The sequence below is a fragment of the Astatotilapia calliptera genome, chromosome 13, assembly GCF_900246225.1.
Source record: "Astatotilapia calliptera chromosome 13, fAstCal1.2, whole genome shotgun sequence".
Classification (NCBI taxonomy): Eukaryota; Metazoa; Chordata; class Actinopteri; order Cichliformes; family Cichlidae; genus Astatotilapia; species Astatotilapia calliptera.
Window position 1 is genome coordinate 1,131,032 of NC_039314.1, and position 19,821 is coordinate 1,150,852.

The 19,821-nt window shown below is 39.4% G+C and overlaps 2 protein-coding genes across 10 annotated transcripts in view; both read left to right on the forward strand.

Annotated features, from left to right (window-relative positions):
* Positions 1 to 9,670, forward strand: part of ltbp1 (latent transforming growth factor beta binding protein 1) — a 132,830-nt gene extending 123,160 nt beyond the window's left edge. For all 7 annotated transcript variants that reach the window (XM_026190474.1, XM_026190476.1, XM_026190475.1 and 4 more), the window contains 7 exons: positions 710 to 871; positions 1,315 to 1,404; positions 1,732 to 1,860; positions 4,138 to 4,311; positions 5,331 to 5,483; positions 5,769 to 5,918; positions 6,008 to 9,670. In XM_026190474.1, the coding sequence (XP_026046259.1) occupies positions 710 to 871; positions 1,315 to 1,404; positions 1,732 to 1,860; positions 4,138 to 4,311; positions 5,331 to 5,483; positions 5,769 to 5,918; positions 6,008 to 6,180 (1,031 nt within the window). In that variant the 3' untranslated portion in view covers positions 6,181 to 9,670. The remainder of the gene's footprint in view (positions 1 to 709; positions 872 to 1,314; positions 1,405 to 1,731; positions 1,861 to 4,137; positions 4,312 to 5,330; positions 5,484 to 5,768; positions 5,919 to 6,007) is intronic.
* A 915-nt stretch (positions 9,671 to 10,585) lies between these two features.
* The window catches only part of rasgrp3 (RAS guanyl releasing protein 3 (calcium and DAG-regulated)), a 39,828-nt gene continuing 30,592 nt past the window's right edge, over positions 10,586 to 19,821 (forward strand). The window contains exon 1 of one of the 3 annotated variants that reach the window (XM_026190486.1): positions 10,586 to 10,646. The gene's annotated coding sequence lies outside the window, so the exon portion shown is untranslated. Of the gene's footprint in view, positions 10,647 to 12,785; positions 13,054 to 14,874; positions 14,938 to 19,821 lie in introns of those variants that run through there. The other 2 variants (XM_026190485.1, XM_026190487.1) reach the window with 2 other exon arrangements.

Sequence of the window (19,821 nt, forward strand, 5' to 3'; positions counted from 1 at the left end):
CCAGACATTACTGTACAAGTGTAGAATTTATTTTCATATAAACAACTGTGTTTTTTCTGGCATCTTATTGAATAATCTGATCAGTGAAGCTTTTGTCAAACCAAAGTAAGTAAAGCGATCCTTAAAATGTATTAATCCCCAAGACCTGCTCCAGTTGTGATATCATGGAGGCGATTAGTTGCATTTAACTTCATTGCTAGAAACATAAATGTTGCAGGAGCTGATATTGTTCTTCTTACAGTTATTTGTCTGCATTCAGCAGTCTGTATTGTGCTGTTTAAATGTTTAAATGTTTAAACACTGATAAAGAAGAACAACCTCCTCTCCTTAAATAGCTCCTGCACTGGTGACGGTACAGGCAGGAAATCTTTATACTTTATATATTTCTCCAACTTAGTACCAAATCTTGAAATGGAGAAATTGTACTGATTTGTAGTTGCTTTCTTATTTCTTAGATTGCCCAGTTTATATACAGTATATAAGCCAAAACAGTTTTCTCGCCTCCAGGTTTTCTGTCGCGTTGTGCAGTCCACTGCACATGCTCATGAGCTTTTTGGGAGGCTTTTTTCATTGCAACACTACAAGTACATATATAATAATAATGCTCATTTTATTTATATTGTAGCTTTAAGAATGAAGTTTGCAAAGTGCTTTGACAGAAAAGTAAAAGAATAGTAGGGCTGACTGAACTCCTTCATTTGTCTTTCAGCACCGTTGGTGGAGCGGAAGGAGTGCTACTACCGTCTGAATGACGAGAACCTGTGTGAGAGTGTACTGACCAGCCATGTTACACTGCAGGAGTGCTGCTGCACGCTGGGAGCTGGCTGGGGTGATAACTGTGAGGTGCATCCCTGTCCTGTCAATGGCACAGGTAAGCTCAAGGAGGATAATGAAATATACATAGTGTTCTCACCAGAGGCACCTACACAGTATTCTGAGTGGGTTTAAAAATCCCAGCATACCACATTTGAACAAAAAGGTTGCTTTTCATTATCCAAAGCAAGGTGACTAGGATGGAAAAACACAACCTCCTCACCTTTTTTCACATTATGTCTCCCTATAGCTCCTCTCAGTATATTATCTCCTCGTGGTCCTGAGGTAAATGGAAAGCTTTATAGAGTGCTTTTTAGTCTTACTGACCAATTAAAGTGCTGTATACTACAACCCACTTTGAAAAAATTCAATTCAATTTTCAGTGCAAAAAAGTTGCACCGAAACTGTTTTCTTGACATGAAAACCACAACACATACTGGGTTTATATCTTACCCAGTGTGCATACAGGATTGTTGCAAACATGTGTCTGTCCTCTTACAGACCAGTTTAACCAGATGTGTCCATCTGGAAGAGGTTTTATTCCCAATGGAGACTTCCTGTATGGAGTACCCACTTCTGATGTCTACAGGGGTAAGAAAAGTCTACAGCCATTCATGTCATGCATATAAACCTAACACAGATTATTTTTACTCAGTCATAGGAAACGTTTTATAGTATGCTGAGCAAAGATTTTTAAATCAACTGAATGGATTTTTTTGTCTTGTTCACACAGCTTTGAAACAGTGTGTAGTTATGCTGCAGAAAGATGCATTTCTCTTAGCAGAGGCCAAATCAGGCTTTAGTTTAGCTGTAAAACATGTTAATATAGTATTTTATGGCACTCACTGTACAGATAGTACTGTGTAGTGGCTAAGGCCTGTATTAAGGAGACTGTATTAATACTGTGTGTGTTTTCAGATGGAGATGAATGTTCACTGTTTGGTCAGGAGGTGTGTAAAGGAGGCTTCTGCATGAATACTGAGGGTAGCTACGAGTGTTACTGCAAGACCGGACAGGACTACGACCCCATCAAACTGGAGTGCAGAGGTGAGGAAAAACAGACAGATGTGCACACAGAGAAAGGAGCCAAGTGTTATCGTTGCTCAGATAATACGGTATTTACTGACACAACTAACAGTATCAGTTTACAGAGAGTAAATCACAGGCAGTGTGTGTCCATAGTCACATTTGATCCTGGGATGGTGTGATTACATGTCCCGTGTTTTATACTCTGCTTGATTTAGCTGAAGGGCTCACAAAGTCCTGACAGAGTGACGCAGTTTCATGCACCCTGACTTACTAAATACACCTTCTCCACCAACACGGTTGAGAAGCACTGAAGGGTTAGGGTTGTAGAAATGTTTCATTGTATGATGAAAGGTCAAAAGAACCTGGAATCAATTTGCAGCATTTAGCATTTGTTCCACGTCGTGGCATAACATCCTCTAAGTTGTGGTGTTTTTCTCTGCCTGTCTTTACTGTAGACGTCGATGAGTGTCTGGATGAGTCGCTGTGTGTTGATGGGAAGTGTTTGAACACAGATGGCTCATACATGTGTTTGTGTATAAGCCCCACGATTCCCCATTGGGAACCGCCGCATCTTCCATCCTGAGGTGGCTGGAAAGTTTTCTGTTCGCCATTTCAAGACCACATAATTACATAAAAAAAAAAAAATTCACGTTTTTTCAAATCTAAATGTCGCCATTCTTCTTCACGTGGTCATCTATGAAACCTAACCGCCAGTGCCAAAACTAACTTTTAGCTACTGATGTAAAATCATTTCAGTTTATCGCACAATTAAATGTAATTGTTCACTTCTTTAAAGCATTTTTTGAATGACAGTGTCATGAAATAGAAAGCACACCGTTTTGGGAATGCATCGTCTCATCTTTTGATTCAGGAGCCAGCTTTTGATTTTTTTTTCAAGTCCTATTGTGACCTCTGCTGGCACTGACATAAAACTGCAGATTACTCCCTGTATTCAAGAATGAAAAATCATGACTCAGAATCCTGTTTGTCTTCCCATATTTTTTTTCTCAAAACAATATATTAATTTTTAATATGACATTATTTAAACTGTAAAATGTTTTTCTATCTAACGGTGTTAATGTTATGTTATGTATTTACTTTGAACTTTTTCCTAGGATGCACTCTTACCGGTAATATACTGTATGTTATTAACTCAAGTTGCTTAATGTTGGGAAAACAAACAACTACATGAGGGATCGTTGTCCAGCTTCATATCCATGTGGTAGACATATGACTGACTTGTCTCTCTGAGTGAGAACAACATATTTTCCTACTGCCACATTTCGGCTTAACCTCCTGTAGCCACGGCACATATTTCACAATAGAAAAATCACACGGCACACCACCAAAAAAAATATCACAAAAAGCACATTGATTATTTTTCTCCACACATCAGGTATAGTGGAATTGGCTTGGTTTGTCCCCAGTATACCTTTTTTGCTTCTTCTAACCACTACTCATGTTCGGGCCTTCATCTGGGTGGGAATTTCTCCCGGACCCGGGTCAGACTGACCACTTTTTCTTTCAAAAATGTATCTATTGTTATTACACTGTGCTGTCTAATTCATAGCATGACTATTATGTAATTTCTTCTTCATCTTCTTCTGTGTTATTGGCTGTTGGCGACCCATTTATTTAGAGCAGGAAGTTGTACTGCCCTCTAGTGGAAGAGAATGTAATTGTTCTGCCCATTACTCACGCTGATTGCTTAGAGTACCAATCAGGTGGAACCAGATAAGCTTCCACGGCACACCTGATCATTTCTCACGACACGCCTGCGGCACAGCACTTGGGAAACACTGCTCTACATCATTCTACACAATATATTCCTTAATGTTCACGTGGACTTACAACTAGAAGTAAAAACAAAACAGCTGTTTATCTTTTTTAAATGAGCTCTATAACTGTAAATAATACTGTATATAAAAAACAGAATTCAATATGAATATTCCCTGGGTTAATGTCTTAAAGTGTCTGTAAAGGAGCTTTGCAAACACTTTCTGGGTGTCGACATGCAGTTATGTGTACTGATAGACTTTACATGAAGTCTGTAGATATTACCTGAAGATTGATAAAGCAAAGTGTGTGATGTTTTGCGTATACCTACTCCTCATCAGATCCATTTAATCTCTTGATTTTTATTTTTATACATTTTTTCAGCACATCTTCTCCCCCACTTTGTGCGTGGCGTGTGTTTTCCATTTTAAATTCCATGTGCTGCAAGACATTTATCCTTATGTTAGAAAGTACACCAAGCTTATCAAAGTTTATAGGTGACAATGTGTGTGTTTGCAGACCAACGTGAAACGGAGGAGATAGACTATGGGGACATCTGCTGGCAAGAGGTCAGAAATATGATGTGCATCAATCCACTTGGTCCTAACCAGAAGACCACGTACACCGAGTGCTGCTGTCTGCACGGATATGCCTGGGGCATGCAATGTGCCCTGTGTCCTTCCAGAGACACAGGTACACCCACCCACACACACGTTGCATTTATAAATCAGATGATATGTCAGTGATGTCAGTTTTGTGGGACTGTTGGAGCTTTATGAGAACTGACACAAACAACTGTTCCATTGAATTAAAAAATGACAAGTGAGATGAATATTTTAAACATTCATTTTATCTTTGTGGTTTTTGTGAATTACTAGGTTACACTACATCTCTGACAATGTTTCAGTGTAGGGGCGTTTAATTAAATTACCGTTTATTTCTGTGGAAATTCAGAACTGATAAAACAAAGCGATTTAAACAAAATGCCTTCGGGTATTAAATAATTCATGTGTTTGAAATGTGAACGTGTCGGAAAAAACTGTTCCACAAGGCCTGCTTATCTCACTGTTAGCATCACTTACATGCAGTTATGAATCCTTCATCATCATGTCAGCTGATAACGCCCAGGTAAAACAGTACCTGCCATAAGATTTACCTGATTCATATGTACACATAATGTATGTAATGGAAACTGCAGGTGCAGATTCCTGACCTACATAGAAGTATAAGCTTTAAGTCTACATATATTCCAACTACATTAGTGGATCTACAGAAGTTGGAAACTCAAAATAAAAGTGCTGTTTCTCTCATACAAGAGGTGGTAGATTTAGCTCCAAGAAACCAGATTATTTCCAGACCTTGTGTTGAGGAATTCTGATGTTGTAACTCAAGAATTGGTTCTGTCAAATGTACCGAGTGTTTAGAAAGAACTGCATTGTTTGTTGCTTACTTTCCCCATCATATTAGACTTTGCCCTATTTATTGTTTTTTGTAGAGTTCCAGGTAAAGGAGGAGCTGTAATATGGGAGTAAAGCTTACATTTAAGACTTAAAGGGAAATACAAAGTTTTTAAGAACAGGGATTTGTTTCCAGGCAAAAAAAAGGTCTTAAATAGTGTCTGTAGGGATCATTGCGTCATTGAACAGCTCCAGGTCCTGGCATTTCTTACTCAGTGATTTGTCGTTTTTCTCACTCTCTCTCTCTCGTCTCAGAGGACTACGCCTCCATGTGTAACCTTCCTCTGAGTGGTGGGCGGCGGCCGTACGGTCGTGACGCTCTTGTTGCAGGTCCAGTTCATGAATATGCTGTGACACCAGACTATTCTCTATCACTTGAAGCACGTCCCCACTATGATATTGAAGAGTGTGAGTATTTCTGCAGTTTTGATGTTAACAGAAGTACAGAATAGTGCTACAAGAAAGGATTGTTTTATCAATATTCACTTTCATGACATCTTCACAAATAAGTTCTTCCATTTGCAATTGAAAAGCCCAGAAGTTCACTTTTATCATACTTCAAAAAAATGTAATTGTGAGCCCAGTGCTTTCATCCATATAGTGTATGACCTGTGCCATAGAGGGCAGCTGCTTTCATCCAGGAATGGTGTCTTCTCTGATATTAAGTGAAACACTGTGTTTTACGTGGCTCAGACCCATACAGAGCTTTTGAGGGTTTGCGAGCAGAGGAGTGCGGAATACTGAACGGCTGCGAGAACGGTCGGTGTGTCCGGGTTCAGGAGGGTTACACGTGTGACTGCTTTGATGGATATACGCTGGACCTGTCCCGCATGACCTGCATTGGTAGGAGAGCAAACACGCATACAGCCTAAACTGTAACACAAAGAAAACATTTTGATCCAACCTTCTTTTTCTGTCACATCTGTCCACAGATGTTAACGAGTGTTTAGAACTAAACAACCGGATGTCACTGTGTAAAAACGCCAGGTGCATCAATAATGTGGGCTCCTACCAGTGTGTGTGTCTTCCAGGCTTTAAGGCCTCTGACAAACCCAACTACTGCGTGGAGGCGGAAAAACACCAGACATCCACACACACACAGTGAGCGTGGACTGACCAGGAGGCGACAAGAGACACCAAAACCACATGCATAATCTTGTATTACTATACTTGTGAGGACGTCCTCACACCACTTTCACTCATTCTCAAAATGTCAACAGCAATCTTAATTTGAACTGCTGGCCTTGGTTGTAGCATACAGCAACAATCCCAAAGTAACAAAAGTTAGAATAAGTTAGTGTTGGTTAGTGTACCTTTATTTCTTTTATACATTTCTGGAGGCATAATTCTTTTAAGGGCACTATAATTAGAAATGCAGTAATTTTTTTTGTGGCAGCGTGTGGAACCTGTCACTCTTCCTCGTGGAAAGTGAAAAGCCAGAGGCAGCAAAATCAATAGCACCAAGCAGACATCACTCAAAACAAATAAGACACTGGTCAAGCCAGAGACGGCATGGAAAGAGCAGCTGGCCTGGAAGTGGGTTGCAAAGCAGCTTACAGATGCATAGCAACTGTGAGTGGGGTAAAAAGCAGAAATGGCAAAGCCCGAGTGATTAGCAAACTGGATGAGTAGATGGGTGTCAGCTAAGCCATCAGCTGAGCTGCCAAAATGATGGTCATATGCTTTGTACCAGCATCTTTTTTCACTCCTGCTTTACAGCCTTATGGTTCACTTCCTCTCACATTTCATTTTGTTGGGCTTTCTTCATTTAGTGCTGTTTGTTTTTGTGTGTTTTTGTTAAATAAAGCCCTCCTATACATTGTATGTAAGTGGTATAAATGCAGGGCCTATTATTATCCATTGTTTTTAATGAATATTTACCAACACCAGCACAAATATTGAATTTGAGTTTTGGTTTTGAACAGATGTATCTTTTAAAGAAAGCCTACGGGGAAATGTTTTTTTACACATCATCTAAAGCATCATTGTGGGTGGGTTTTTTTTAGCTAGTTTCCAGATGTATAAAACGATAGATATGGACAAACACAAACTGCTATTTACAAAAAACGTTATGTGCTGTAAAAACACCTAAACAACCATTACACACAGATCATTTTTACTGGAGAAAGAAAGTCTGATAGTGGCAAATTGTGCTTCTTTTCTGCTGCTCTGTATTAAATAACTGAAAACTTGATGTGCAAAAACTCATTGTTGCACGGAAACAGAGTTGTACAAAATCTCTTTTGCTGTTCCAACTGGTCCAAACTTCCAGTGGTTTTCCAAAAACATAAATGTAACAGTTGTGTAACAGTGCCAGTTTGCTAACTGGATTAGCACTGTTGAAAATGTCATTGTGTTTGACTAATCAGCAACACTGAGTTTGGAAAAGCTCCAGAAGATCTAAACATTCAGTGTGACTGGCACATGTGCCAGGGGTTGGACTGTCTTTCACACGCATTCATTTACAGCGCACCAGTACCAGTAGATTTACTAATAAAGAGGTAAAGTAAATGGAATTTGAGGAAGGTTACAGGCAATTAATTGCATTGCTGTTTAACATGTGTCTGTGATTTGTTGATGTGGTAGTTGCCAGTTCATCTGGGATACAAGTGAGTTATCAGAGTAAGTGTTTAGTGCCCTGAGATGTAGCAAAGCTTCGACCTGTAGCTCTTCAGCCCAAATGTTCAGAGACGGTCCTCGGATGTTTCTGGTAAAGGTGTTATTGGGGGTTTTTTCTAAACAGTGAACACAGAAGCCTTTACATGTTTCACTTTCAAATGTTTTGCCTCTTTTTTCCCATATCATGTGTTACATAACATGCTAAAATGTCTGTCCACATAAAGCTATAAATACAACTCAGAGCTGAAGTGTATAAGAGCAAGTCAAAACTGATATGTTGATCAGGTATCACAGGATGGATTTTGTGATTGTTGCAGGAATTGTCTGAGAGTCAGATCCCTTCCTTTGACTTGAATAAATTGCTGCAGCCTCGTATAATATGCAGATTAAAAAAAACTGTTTGCACATTAAGACATGTGGCACACTAACTTCATTAATGTACTGATCCGCCTCCAAAACTCGACGCAGTTTCCATCAGCTTCTCGCAGAAGAACATCGAGATCCTCTTTTAGCTGCCTTTCATTTGGACTGAATGGCCATTCTCTTTCCAGGGAGCGATAAATTTGTGACACCTGCACTTCTTTTGTTATCAGTTCACTAAAAATTGACTACCAATTTAGTGCTTAGTAAATCTGGCCTCTGGTGTGGAGATGCTAATACTCCAAACTGTGTGGTCAACCCAAAGAAGACTTCACTGAAATCAGCAGGAACATGATGCACAGAAAATTCATTCCTGTACCAAATTTTACAACAAATGATCTCGTAGCTTTGGTATTTCCCAAAGCTGGACCAAAGTTGGTTACCTGAGCGAACAGTGTGGCTCCTTTCCTCGGCTCCTGCTGCTAGCATGTCTAATACATGCATCAAGTAACCCTGGGATTTTTTTTAACCGCCATATTTATTGTGCTGTGTCACTGATCTGTCACTGCTTTGTGTTTGATTGATTTTTTTGAAAAAGCCATCCGTTATTTCTCTATCCAGCTCAACATCTGATGCCAACAATTGATAAAGCCCATACTTGCAACCTTAAACAAAATGCACGTCAGCCAGTGTGTCTTCTGCCAAAACGCTTTCTGATTTCAGAGAGGATGCTTGGTCCTTAAAAGTATAGAAATACAAGTACTCACACACTCGTCATTAATCAAAGCCCATATATTCTGCACTGTATATGACACACACTAAATGAAACAAACAGTAATTTACTTGAGATGAAGATTCAGCCTAATGTACAACATGGTGCCTACGTGGAGGGGAGAAACTACATAACTGTATAAAATCTATGTCTTGTCTGGTGCTTAATTCTGTGTTTAAGTGGGGTTTTGTGTATATCATAGCAGACCATTTTGCTCATTTATCGTACTGACAAACCCTATGGACTCGTGCTGGGGGATCAAGTTGTATTTTGTACCCAATCAAACTGATTGTGGATATTTAATTCTGTGAAGAAGCCAGCTGTCCAATCCTTTGCTTCCTCCATTGCCATGCCTTTATCTGTTGAAAAAAAACGAGCTTGTCTCTACACCACAGCATCACCAGATATGTAATATGCACTTGTTGTTTTAAAGAAAGTAGCTAATGTCTTTGAAATAAGCTTTTGTAAGGGTGTTCAGATGCAGTTAGAGAACTACTGGTTGTCTGAAACATAGCCAAAGCCACCTTCCATGTCTCTTACAAATATGTTGTTTCTTACAAGCAGGTTGTTGTGTTACCTGGTAGTACTTCCCTCAGTGTCTTGAAGGGACTGAATTCACATGTGTTTTGTTTCCTACTTCTCTTAACTGTATTTCACTGCAAAGTCTTGCCAGGTTGCAAAGCTGCTATGAGGCAGTGATCGGAGAGAAGAACCTTGTGTACATTTAAACAAAAGACAGCTGATGTATTTGTAATATGTACATGAATAAATAGCTTTTTCTATGAATTCATAATACAATGTACATTAAACCCCTTGATAATAAACCACAAATTGTGATATTTAACACCAGCTGCTTGTCTGTTTTTACTAGTTGAAATTTTTTTAGATGATTTTATATCTATGTTCAGTTCAACATGTATTATTTATACACATACATACATACATACACACATACATACATACAAATAAATAATACATGTTGAACTTAACATAGAGCAGCTCTGTTGCTGCTCCAAGACTTTTTTGTCCTGTGCTGGGACCTGAAAGTGGAAACTGACTTGCACAGAAAGAGATTCCTGTGCATGTGTCTGCGATGGAGCCCTGGACCTCACTACTTAGAAATCGTTTAGCATTAAACCTTGCATCTAAATCTATTTCTTCCAGTGTATTGTTAAACACCATCTTGCTCAAGTTGTTCAACTTTTGAATGAGAAACATGTCGAATGCTGTTATGGACCGTGTAAGTTGGGCATAGCATCACTGATGAAACTCAGTAATGAAACTATAGGAACACTGCAACAGATGATTAGCGATTAGCCAACTAGTCACAGTACCATCCTTATACATCTTAGTAGGTACTGCTAAGCAAATGAAAAAGACTGATAAAGTCATACAGAAATCAATTACTTTAATTATTTATTGCTGCCAGTGGTGGTTCTGTAGTCTGCCTATAAGGGAGTTAAAGCCAGAATGAGACACTTTATAGAAAATAAAAACTGATGAATCAGCTACAAAAGAATCTGTTCACTTTGCTTATAGATAAAGTCTGCTCCTCCCCTCTGCAAATATCAGTGAGTAGTCTTGGTACAGATAGAGACAGAGTTGTCTTGCACACCACCCTTTGTTTTCAGTAAATTCTGAATCTATTTCTGGACTGAGTGTGTGGAAAAAAAAAAAAGCCAGGATGGGAGGGGAATCTTTGGGTAGCAAGATAACCTGCAGCAGTTTGAGTTTTCTGCATATTGCTGGTTATCCTGATGAGTACAACAATAGGATCATGATTTCTGTAGCAGATGTAAGCTGGCAGTGTTCACAGTAAGGTAGGTGCATATTTTAAGATGTGAGTATAATTGGTTATTACTTTAAACCACGCATATACAGCTTGCAGTTAGTTTAGGGAGTAGTCTTATTGCAGGTTATTGTTTTGCTCTGGGATAATGTGGCATATTTGAAACATTTTCTTTTATTCCTACACAGTACTTCCCACCAATCAGGGGTCATACTGTGCTCTGCAAGGGTAAAGTTTGAGCTTGAATGACCAAAGCACCTGACAGGTCATGGTTGCTTTAACAGATGATTTAAAGAAACATCTGGACTCCATTTGGATTATTTCACTTATTTGTAGTTTGTGGTGGAACTTAGTGACTTCACATTAGACCTCCATCTAGCACATTAAAAGCTGTCCTTTTGATTTCAAAAAGACATTTAATTGAATATTCCGTTACTTCACGTGACACAGAAATCAGCAGCTTGGAAATAGCTATTTAGCTTAGAAATATTGAAGATATGATGTAGTGTAGACTTTTACATTTCTTTTAATTGCTTTAAAACCTTTTAAAAAATAAACTTCAAGAGTTTTTATAACCTCTAGTCTTAATAGTAATTAGACTATTGATCAATTAACTGATAAGCAGTTTCATGGCCAGGTGAGTCTGTTCATTCAGTGTTAGACAACAAATTAAGCAAAAGCTCCAAGTGTTGAAATTTGGTAATTGTTTACTGGAGCACCATCTTAAATGGAAGTGGGTTGGCATTTATCTAGCACTTATTGAGTCTTTACTGACCACTCACAGCCAAATGTAACTATCCAGTCATAGAATATTTCATTCTATGCACACTGCAAGCATTTCATCTACCTCTCATCCAGCAAAAGAAAAGTCCAAAGTTAGGGTTCAAGCAAGAACCTTGCTGCAAGGCGACAAGAGATAACAAATCAGATAAATCAGAAAGATACCGAACGTTTAGCTACAGCTTAACCAAAATTCTGCTGTATTCTTAAGAAGAAGGAATGCACTGGTTAGCTCACCAACTGAACTGGAGGCAGTAAAGTTTGTCAGGGTGTAACTGGTTATCTTCCATCACTGGTGCTTTTAGAGGTATAAATGAGACAAAACCAAATGCAGTAAGCCAGAGTGCAGATATCTATATGCTGCGGCCACACTTTGCAACACTTCTAACAGCTTAACAAATATCAATAAAAACACAAACTGCTTGTTTGCAGGTTGTCACATAGTGTAGAAAAAACTGAGCAACCTTACTTACATTTGAGAAAGATGTAAGGGAGACAGGCCAGGAGAGGAAGAAGAGAGGTTATATTTAAAGGTTAGGACCGCAGGAAGACCCTGAAATAATATGTATGTGCATTTGTTGTGAAGCACATCAACTCTAAATGCTTTACGCCCTATGTGGAGCATAGACTGCATATACATATTAGACAGATGTGATGACATTTAGATAAATGTAGCAGGACTGACTGTATCAGTGCATTACACAAACAGAGATACATGCTAATAAGGCAAACAAGTGTGTTAAAAATTGTCCTCCTCCTCGTCTTTGCAGCCTAAAGAAGACAAAGGGGGGAAAAAAATAGAATGTAAGGAGACTTAACCATCCCCCACAGTAGTTATCGCACAGTCTTTAATTGAAATTGTGTGTCTGAGACAATAAAAGTTGGAGTTCAGTTCTTTTTGTCCAGCCAGGCAGCAGGATGTGCAGTCATTGCTTTTGTTTAGGGAGACATTTTTAGAAGCCCAGAGAGACAAAACAATGTGTACAACGTCATTAGAGTGGAATATGGGATAGGGTGACCCACTCACTGAGGCACACAGCGACAATGCAGGATCACACATGTGCGTACTGCACCCGTGCTGTAGAACATCACTCTCAGAAACATAAAAAAGAAAGAAAGAAAATAACTCATCCAACTTGCAACTGCGGATTTCACCAGACACAGTTGGTGAAATGCACTGAACAAAGTTATCACGACTGACGGGCAAACATCAATGTGCGCAAAAGCATATTGTGATAGATTTCCTGCTCTGCTCTTTACCCCCTCTTTACCGTGTGTGGTCCCTATATTTAGCCCGACCAACCAACGCAGGCAGGAAACCTAAGTTGGGAAAGAATTGAAGGAAGTCTAGTGGCCATTTAGACAAACAAAAACAGACTGAGATCAGTGCTGGTTGAATACACACTATAACTGTATGCAGCTGAGACGAAGGGCTTTACAAAGATAGAGAAGCAAGCTGAAGAAAGGGCTGGACGATACTTTAACGGAGCTCTGACAGCTGGAGCGCTGCTCTGGTTTTAGCAGCAACCTTTTCAGTCCAGGTGGATTTTAATATTAATGCTCATTTGAACAGACTAAAAGGTGTATCTGTTCACGGACATGTTTAAAAGGCAGATCCATGAGATGTTCTGGTAGACCCTGACAGAGTCTCAGATGAGGTAAGAAGTTTGTGTGTTGAAACCTGCAGCTAAACTAAAAATTGACTTGAGCTACAAAATTAGGAATCAAGAGTTGAAATGTGAACTCTATTGTGCTTTAATTACATATTATGGCATTTTCCTGGCTGGACTGATGGATACTGATAACATAGCTGGGTCTTTATAGTCTTCAGCTCGTTGTATATCCACACAATATGACAGTCATTTCTGAAACTTACACGGGACTATGACTGACTAACATATGACAAAAGCAACCAGTCACTTCGAAACCTCTATGTGCTCCAGCTGCGTATGTCCATAAACACATGCATCACCTCATCAGAATAATTTTTTCATTGGCTGTCACGGCCACCACACAGATTTGACTGATGGTAATCTGACTCTGTCCCTGGAAGATTTAATGCAGTTGCATTTATTCATAGGGTTACTGGGCTGGCTGCAGCTTTTCAGTACAGTTAGTGTCAGGTTTAATGAGAAACCTCTGAGTGCTGCAGGGAACTCACTCCTTTCTGTGAACTGTCCCTGCCTTGTATTGTTACTTATAGTCAAACAGACTCTGCGCTTATAAACTTACATCGCATTTAAATGGCAAAACCTGGAAATGAGTAACTCATCAGTCTGTGAGCCACAGGCTTTTAAGGCTACTGTGTGATATTCTTTACTTTATCCCTCTGAGGTCTAAGTCATCCTCAGCTCTATCCCTGTACTAGCAGGATATGTAAGTTTTCTTCTTTTAAAAATTGTTTTCCAAAAACAAAAAAAAAAAAAAAAAAGAGTCACAGCACAGAAACAGCACTAATGATAGTTAATAATGATCTTATGGCCTGTCCTATTACACTGCAGTGCAGCATTCAGTACTGCTGATTACATAATTGTACAGCGTCCAAAATAAACCACTGGAATGAAAGGAGATAAGTCATACTCATCTTACTCAATCAAATTTGGGGAGTGTTTCTCACACACCAATGTTAAGCCCTCTTCACACGTTTAGAGATTATCAGTGATGTAGAGACTACAGAAAGTCGATGACACCACGACTTCAAGTAAAAACAGGGAAAATAACACAGTTGGGATACTTAGGATACTGCTGATTGACATTTGACTGGAAGTAAAGACAACCAGAGGCTGGAATGTCAACTACCAACCAACCGATAAGGTGACACGGCACAAGGGAACCACTTTCTATATGAATGTGACCTTAGTCATGGCGCTCCACAGTAGGACTGATAATTTAAGCATTGCACATTACACAGTATTTGCAAACACAGCTATGCAGGTGAAACCAGATGACACAAATCAATTAAAACTATAAAAAAAAAAAAAAACCCAAAACACTTTTTTAGATTGCTTTGGAAAACTGTCATCCTGCTCTTCACTCTGATTTTTTTTTCTTTTTTTACATTTTTATTAAAATGTCAACATAATATGGTATATTTAGTAAAAGCAAGTGACCTCTGATGAAGAGGCCATAATTGCATATGAGCCTGCACAGCTTGAACCTGTGAGAGTGCAGAATAGATTAAATTGCTTTATAACAGATGGAGACTGGAAATGTCTGTTGAGATGCTAAAATGAATTATATGACAAAATAATTCATTTTCCAGTGCACTGCAATCCAGTGCACATCTAACTTGTTAGATCAACACTGCACTGAAATCCGGTGATTGCAATCTTCCAGTGCAATCACTGTGCGTGTGTGTTTAAGGTCACATGGCCGACCGCTGCTCCTCCAGGCTGCTGTGTTTACTAAGAGGAGGAGGTCATAGCGTAGTAAGTGCTACCATGGGAGTCTCTGTGCTTGACAGTCAGTAGGAGCCTGCAGTTATCTCAGTAACAGAAGCTGATCTTTAGCCTGGATGGTTGCCCATATTCAGCTCTTTGAAGGTAAGATCTGGGAGATTTTATTCCCCCTTTCCTATAAATTCTGTTGTAGCAAGAACAAAATGTAACTGCGTGTAGTTTAACTCATGAAAGAATGGGGGGGAAAAGTCAGTTAAATGCATGAAGTAGCTCTGGCTTTGCTATGTATGAACTAGGCTTCAGCGTTCAGCAATTCAGGGTTTTTAAGGCAATGCACCGTCTGTGTGTTCAGAGGTGGCGCTTTTTGTGAGATTACGCCTCTGAACAGTGTCCCTTGATTACACATTTGGCTGCATCATTGTGCGCTAAAGCCAGAGAGATACACAGTGACCTACTGTGGATGGAGAAAAAGCACAAATCAAAGGGTACCGCCGACTGTAACAAGCTGTGAAATCGGGAGCAAAAAAACACATGACACACAAGTCATTAATGTCTGATACATTGTGAAAGCAGCACATTGCCCACAAGAACACTTTGAAAGTTTCAGAATGGCCAGTTTGTTTTTTGTGAATTATATTGTTAGCAGCAGAAAGCATTAAGACTCAATGCCTGAATTGTGGAGACTTTTGCATTTACTGAATATTTTGACCCTAAATCACTGAGTCACATCCATAACGCAGCACAGTTTAGATCAAGTCAAGACCAACAATTGTGTCCCCTCCCAATGCTGAGGGAGTGAGCTGTGATTAAAAGGGTAACATGTTTATTCCAATGTGTGACAAAGAAAGGCTATTGTTGTTGTGGTGAAGTTATGAAATTATGTTTAACTGCTGACTGAGTTTGCATGAGTTTCCCTCTTGGGGCTCTGGTTTCCTCCCACTTTCCAAAGATATGCGTGGTTTGGACACTAAATTAGCCTGAAGTGTGAATGTTGAAGGCTGAATGCTTGTGTTAGACTAGAGACTTTGTTAGAGTCTGTGGGACATTGAGCAAGGTGTTGTATTTGCAGGTCCAGACTGAAATTGTTCTTAAGGGAAGCTTCCTACAAACACAGTATGTGCTACAAACGTGTACCAACACCTTCGAAATGTATAGTTACCCAGAGGACTGTCACATTTGATCTCTTCAACAGGGAATGAAAAAGAGGTGCTTCCATAGACATGTTTGTGATGCGTGTTAGAATTTTTTATTTTTAATTATTTTTTTAATTATTTTTTTTTATTATTATTATGTATTCTTAAGTTATCAGTATAAAATGCCACTTTAGCCAGTATTTACCTCACGTCTACTGGACTGTAAGTTGATATGTTGAGGTTGTTTAGTGCCGTCCAAAAATCATGACGCTTGTTTCTTAATAGGAAAATTAGAAATCGGTGAAATGAAGTATGTGCAAACAAATTCTAATATAGCTTGAACTCTTAGGCAAGCGTTCTAGTAATGCATTCAAGCATTCTTGAGGAGCCAGTCTCTGTGAGGGTGAGCCTAAACTGCTTCAACAATGACGAGATCCAGGCTCTCCATTCCCAAACTGATATCGCTCCATTGTGTGCGTTTTGTGGCCACTCAGAGTCTTTTCAGATGGTATTGCACAGTGACTCCAAATCTGATGGTGCTGTACAAAAATCCCCAACACTGATCCAAAACAGCACAGCGCTTTTGTGTTTTATAGATGTAGACACCGACTGTTGTGTCTCTCGCCTGACCTGTAGGAAAGTACTTTGTCACCAGTTTGTGAAGAAGAGGTAAAAGGTAAATTGGCTGGTGGTGCCTTTCTACGGATGTGAGCACTCCATTTGAACCAAAAACGCAAACTTTTCATTAATCACTCCATAAATCCTGCTAACATTGATTTTCAGCACATTTGCTCCTTGGTTCAGTCCTGACGGTCACCCTTCCATTGAAACCATTTGTGATGAGGCTGGTGTGTGATGGTACTTCTCCCTCAATTTGAAATATTTGTAACATGTACAGAATCACCTCTAACCAAGTACACTTGGGCATGCAGACTCAAGGATCGAACCACGAACCTTCCATTTAGTAGGTGACCTGCTCTGCCACCTGAGACAAAAAAGTGCCCCAAAAGTTACTCATTTGCTTAGAAAGTCAAAAGCTTAGCAAATACATCTGACACCAAAAACTAAGACCTTTAAGAACTCCAGAACCTTACCAACATGCTACATCACGGAAAAATAAGACACATTGGTGGGAAACGCCACCATATTGATCAGGAGCTGAAAGCCATTATAAAGAGCCCAAAGATGCAATTAGTGTCCTTTGGTCAACCGATTATTCCAAACAGGTGTGAATGTGAACTTGAATGGTTGTCTGCAGCTCTGTGTTAGCCCTACAACAGATTGGTGACCTTTGTGGATCTTTCAGAAACAAATAGTCTCCTGTTCATGTCACCTGGGTGAACAAGGATTTATCAAAGCTGTCAGCATAGAGAGAAATGCTTTGCAAGCACCAGCAAAGCCAGGAAAGATAAATAATATACCATCCATATCCAGGGTTGAACATGAACACATACTTCATTCCCAAAGAGACTTAAATCATTTGGCAGGAATGTGTAATATGATGTGAAGTGTATCTCTATAAAGCAGTTCACAGACTGGTCACTGAAAACATGAGCATGTGTCACAATCAGTGGAAGCTGACTGTGTGTAGAGAGACGCAAATGCAGACTGAAAATGGAGCGTGAAATGTGACTTGAACAAAAAGTGGGCTGTTGTGGCTCATAAGAGTACACAAAGCAAAGGCAAGCGGGGCGAAAACTAAACTAGAACCTAAACTGGAAAAACTAAACTATGATTACTGTGACAAAAACATGAATTCAGAACATGTGCATGCAGGAAACTGAGACTGAACATGCATTACCTTAAACTTGACGCAATATGAAGGAACGAACACAACCTGACAGAGTCTGAATGAAACACACAGACTAAATACACAAAGGAGGTGATCAGAGGAAGTGGAAACACCTGGGGAAACAGCTGACACAAATGAACATAATGACATCAGAGGGGAAGAGTAAAGCTAAACACATTGAACTAAGAAACACAAGACTTTCAAAATAAAACAGGAAACTTGGCGAGACGTAGACATGACAACACAGGCTTGACAACATGAAACACGTGGACAAGAAATACATAACAACTAGCACAGAAGGCCTGAGTGAAACTAAAATTCACTGCCAATTAATAATAATCCAACATTCCACATTATCTTCAACATATAACGAAAGAGATCAAAACAACTGAAAGTGCTGGATCACAGACCCAGCCCCTGACAAGTATGTGTGTACACCATTGCATGTATTATGTTTTGCATATTGCACATAGTCTAAGGAGCTTGGAAAGAAAAGCGTCTGGCAGAATTTTCCACACCAAGACTAAAGCTCTGACATTTAATGAGTGATGTCACACTTGATTTGGTTTGTTGAGGTGCCGAGCTACTTGGAAAATCAGTATCGTAGGCAGCCAACTACGTCATTTAGACAGCTGAATAAGGATCAGCAGTGCATCATGGGAGATGGGGCCTCTGGTGGTTCTGACCTTGTTAATGGCTAAGCATGTCATCACCTTGGTGAAGCAAAAAAAGACATCCCTTGCAAACATCTAATTTATACAGAGACTTGCGTCAACATCAGCATTCTGTGTGTCTGTGTTTGCCTGTGTCTGAGTGTACACAGTTGGATAACTTGCCAATAACTAATATAACTGATAGATGTAAAACTACCAATACCCTTAACTATTTATACATTTTCTGAATCAGAAAGGAAGCTACTGATTCAGAAAAATTTAAATTAGAACTTTTTAATTGTTTTACTTATATGAAGACATTTTACCGTGATAAATAAAAAGACCTTTAGTAAGCCACATAAATAGTGTCTGCTGTAGTCTGCTATTATGCAATGAAAAGGAATTCATTCAAATGTGCCATTTGAGATATGTATATGAGAGTCCTGATGCTATTGATGACACACACTCTCTATTTTGGTGTGAATTCTGAAATGCATGTAAAACTACAGTGACACTATTAAGAGAATGATCACTTTTGGCTTTTTTCAGCTAATTGTGCTAACTGTAGATGCACTGGCTTGTGTAATTCTCAATCCTGACTGCAGCATGTCATATTTTAAATGTCTTCTTATCCAGCAGCAAACACCAGACAAACACGAACACACTGGAGCCTTTAGTAGCTAAAGAGCCAGCAGTCATTTTCACAAACCTTCTAAGAATCGAGCTCATGACATAAACCAGGTCTGGCCTGGGGTCTGCTCTGACCATTAGCATGCTAAAATACCTCACCTATGAGTTGCTTAGGGTATGTCCAGCAGGCATTCTCAGATACTGAAGACACATCAGCTGGCTACTTTCAGTGAGAGGGATTACTCTACTTTCAGTGCCTGCCATTACCCTGCTTCTTGTGCTAAGATTAGACACCTTTGAAAGCTCATTTACCACTGCTCACTTCAAATTTTTGGTCACTACCTATAGTTCAGTTTTATAGGTGAATATGTGAATGTGCATCAACTAGTAAGGTATTCTCACACTCTCCAACACAACCAAAAATCTCTGAATGTGGGAATGCAGGTTTTTCCAAAGTTTGTGGAACCCATAAAGAGCTATAAATCAGAGTGTGTATATGTAACAAAAAAGCACACTAGACTGTTTGGGCCATTTGTCACTCAGTCAGCATTCCACGTCTGCACAGTTGAGCTATGTACTGTTTGAAATTTGGAGGATTCGTGTAGGTTAAAAACCCCTCTTTGTAGCCTGTCTTATGCAAATGGACACAGTAGCAGTAAACCATAAAACAAGAGTTAACCCCCTTCCCCCCTCCAGAAAACTGTTGTATCCTTTGATCAATGATTTGATCAATATTTGTTGGAAACCAAAGGCATTTTTTTTCAATGCAGTTCTTGCTTATTTCATCAGCAAGACATGCAAAACCACATTTCACTCTAAC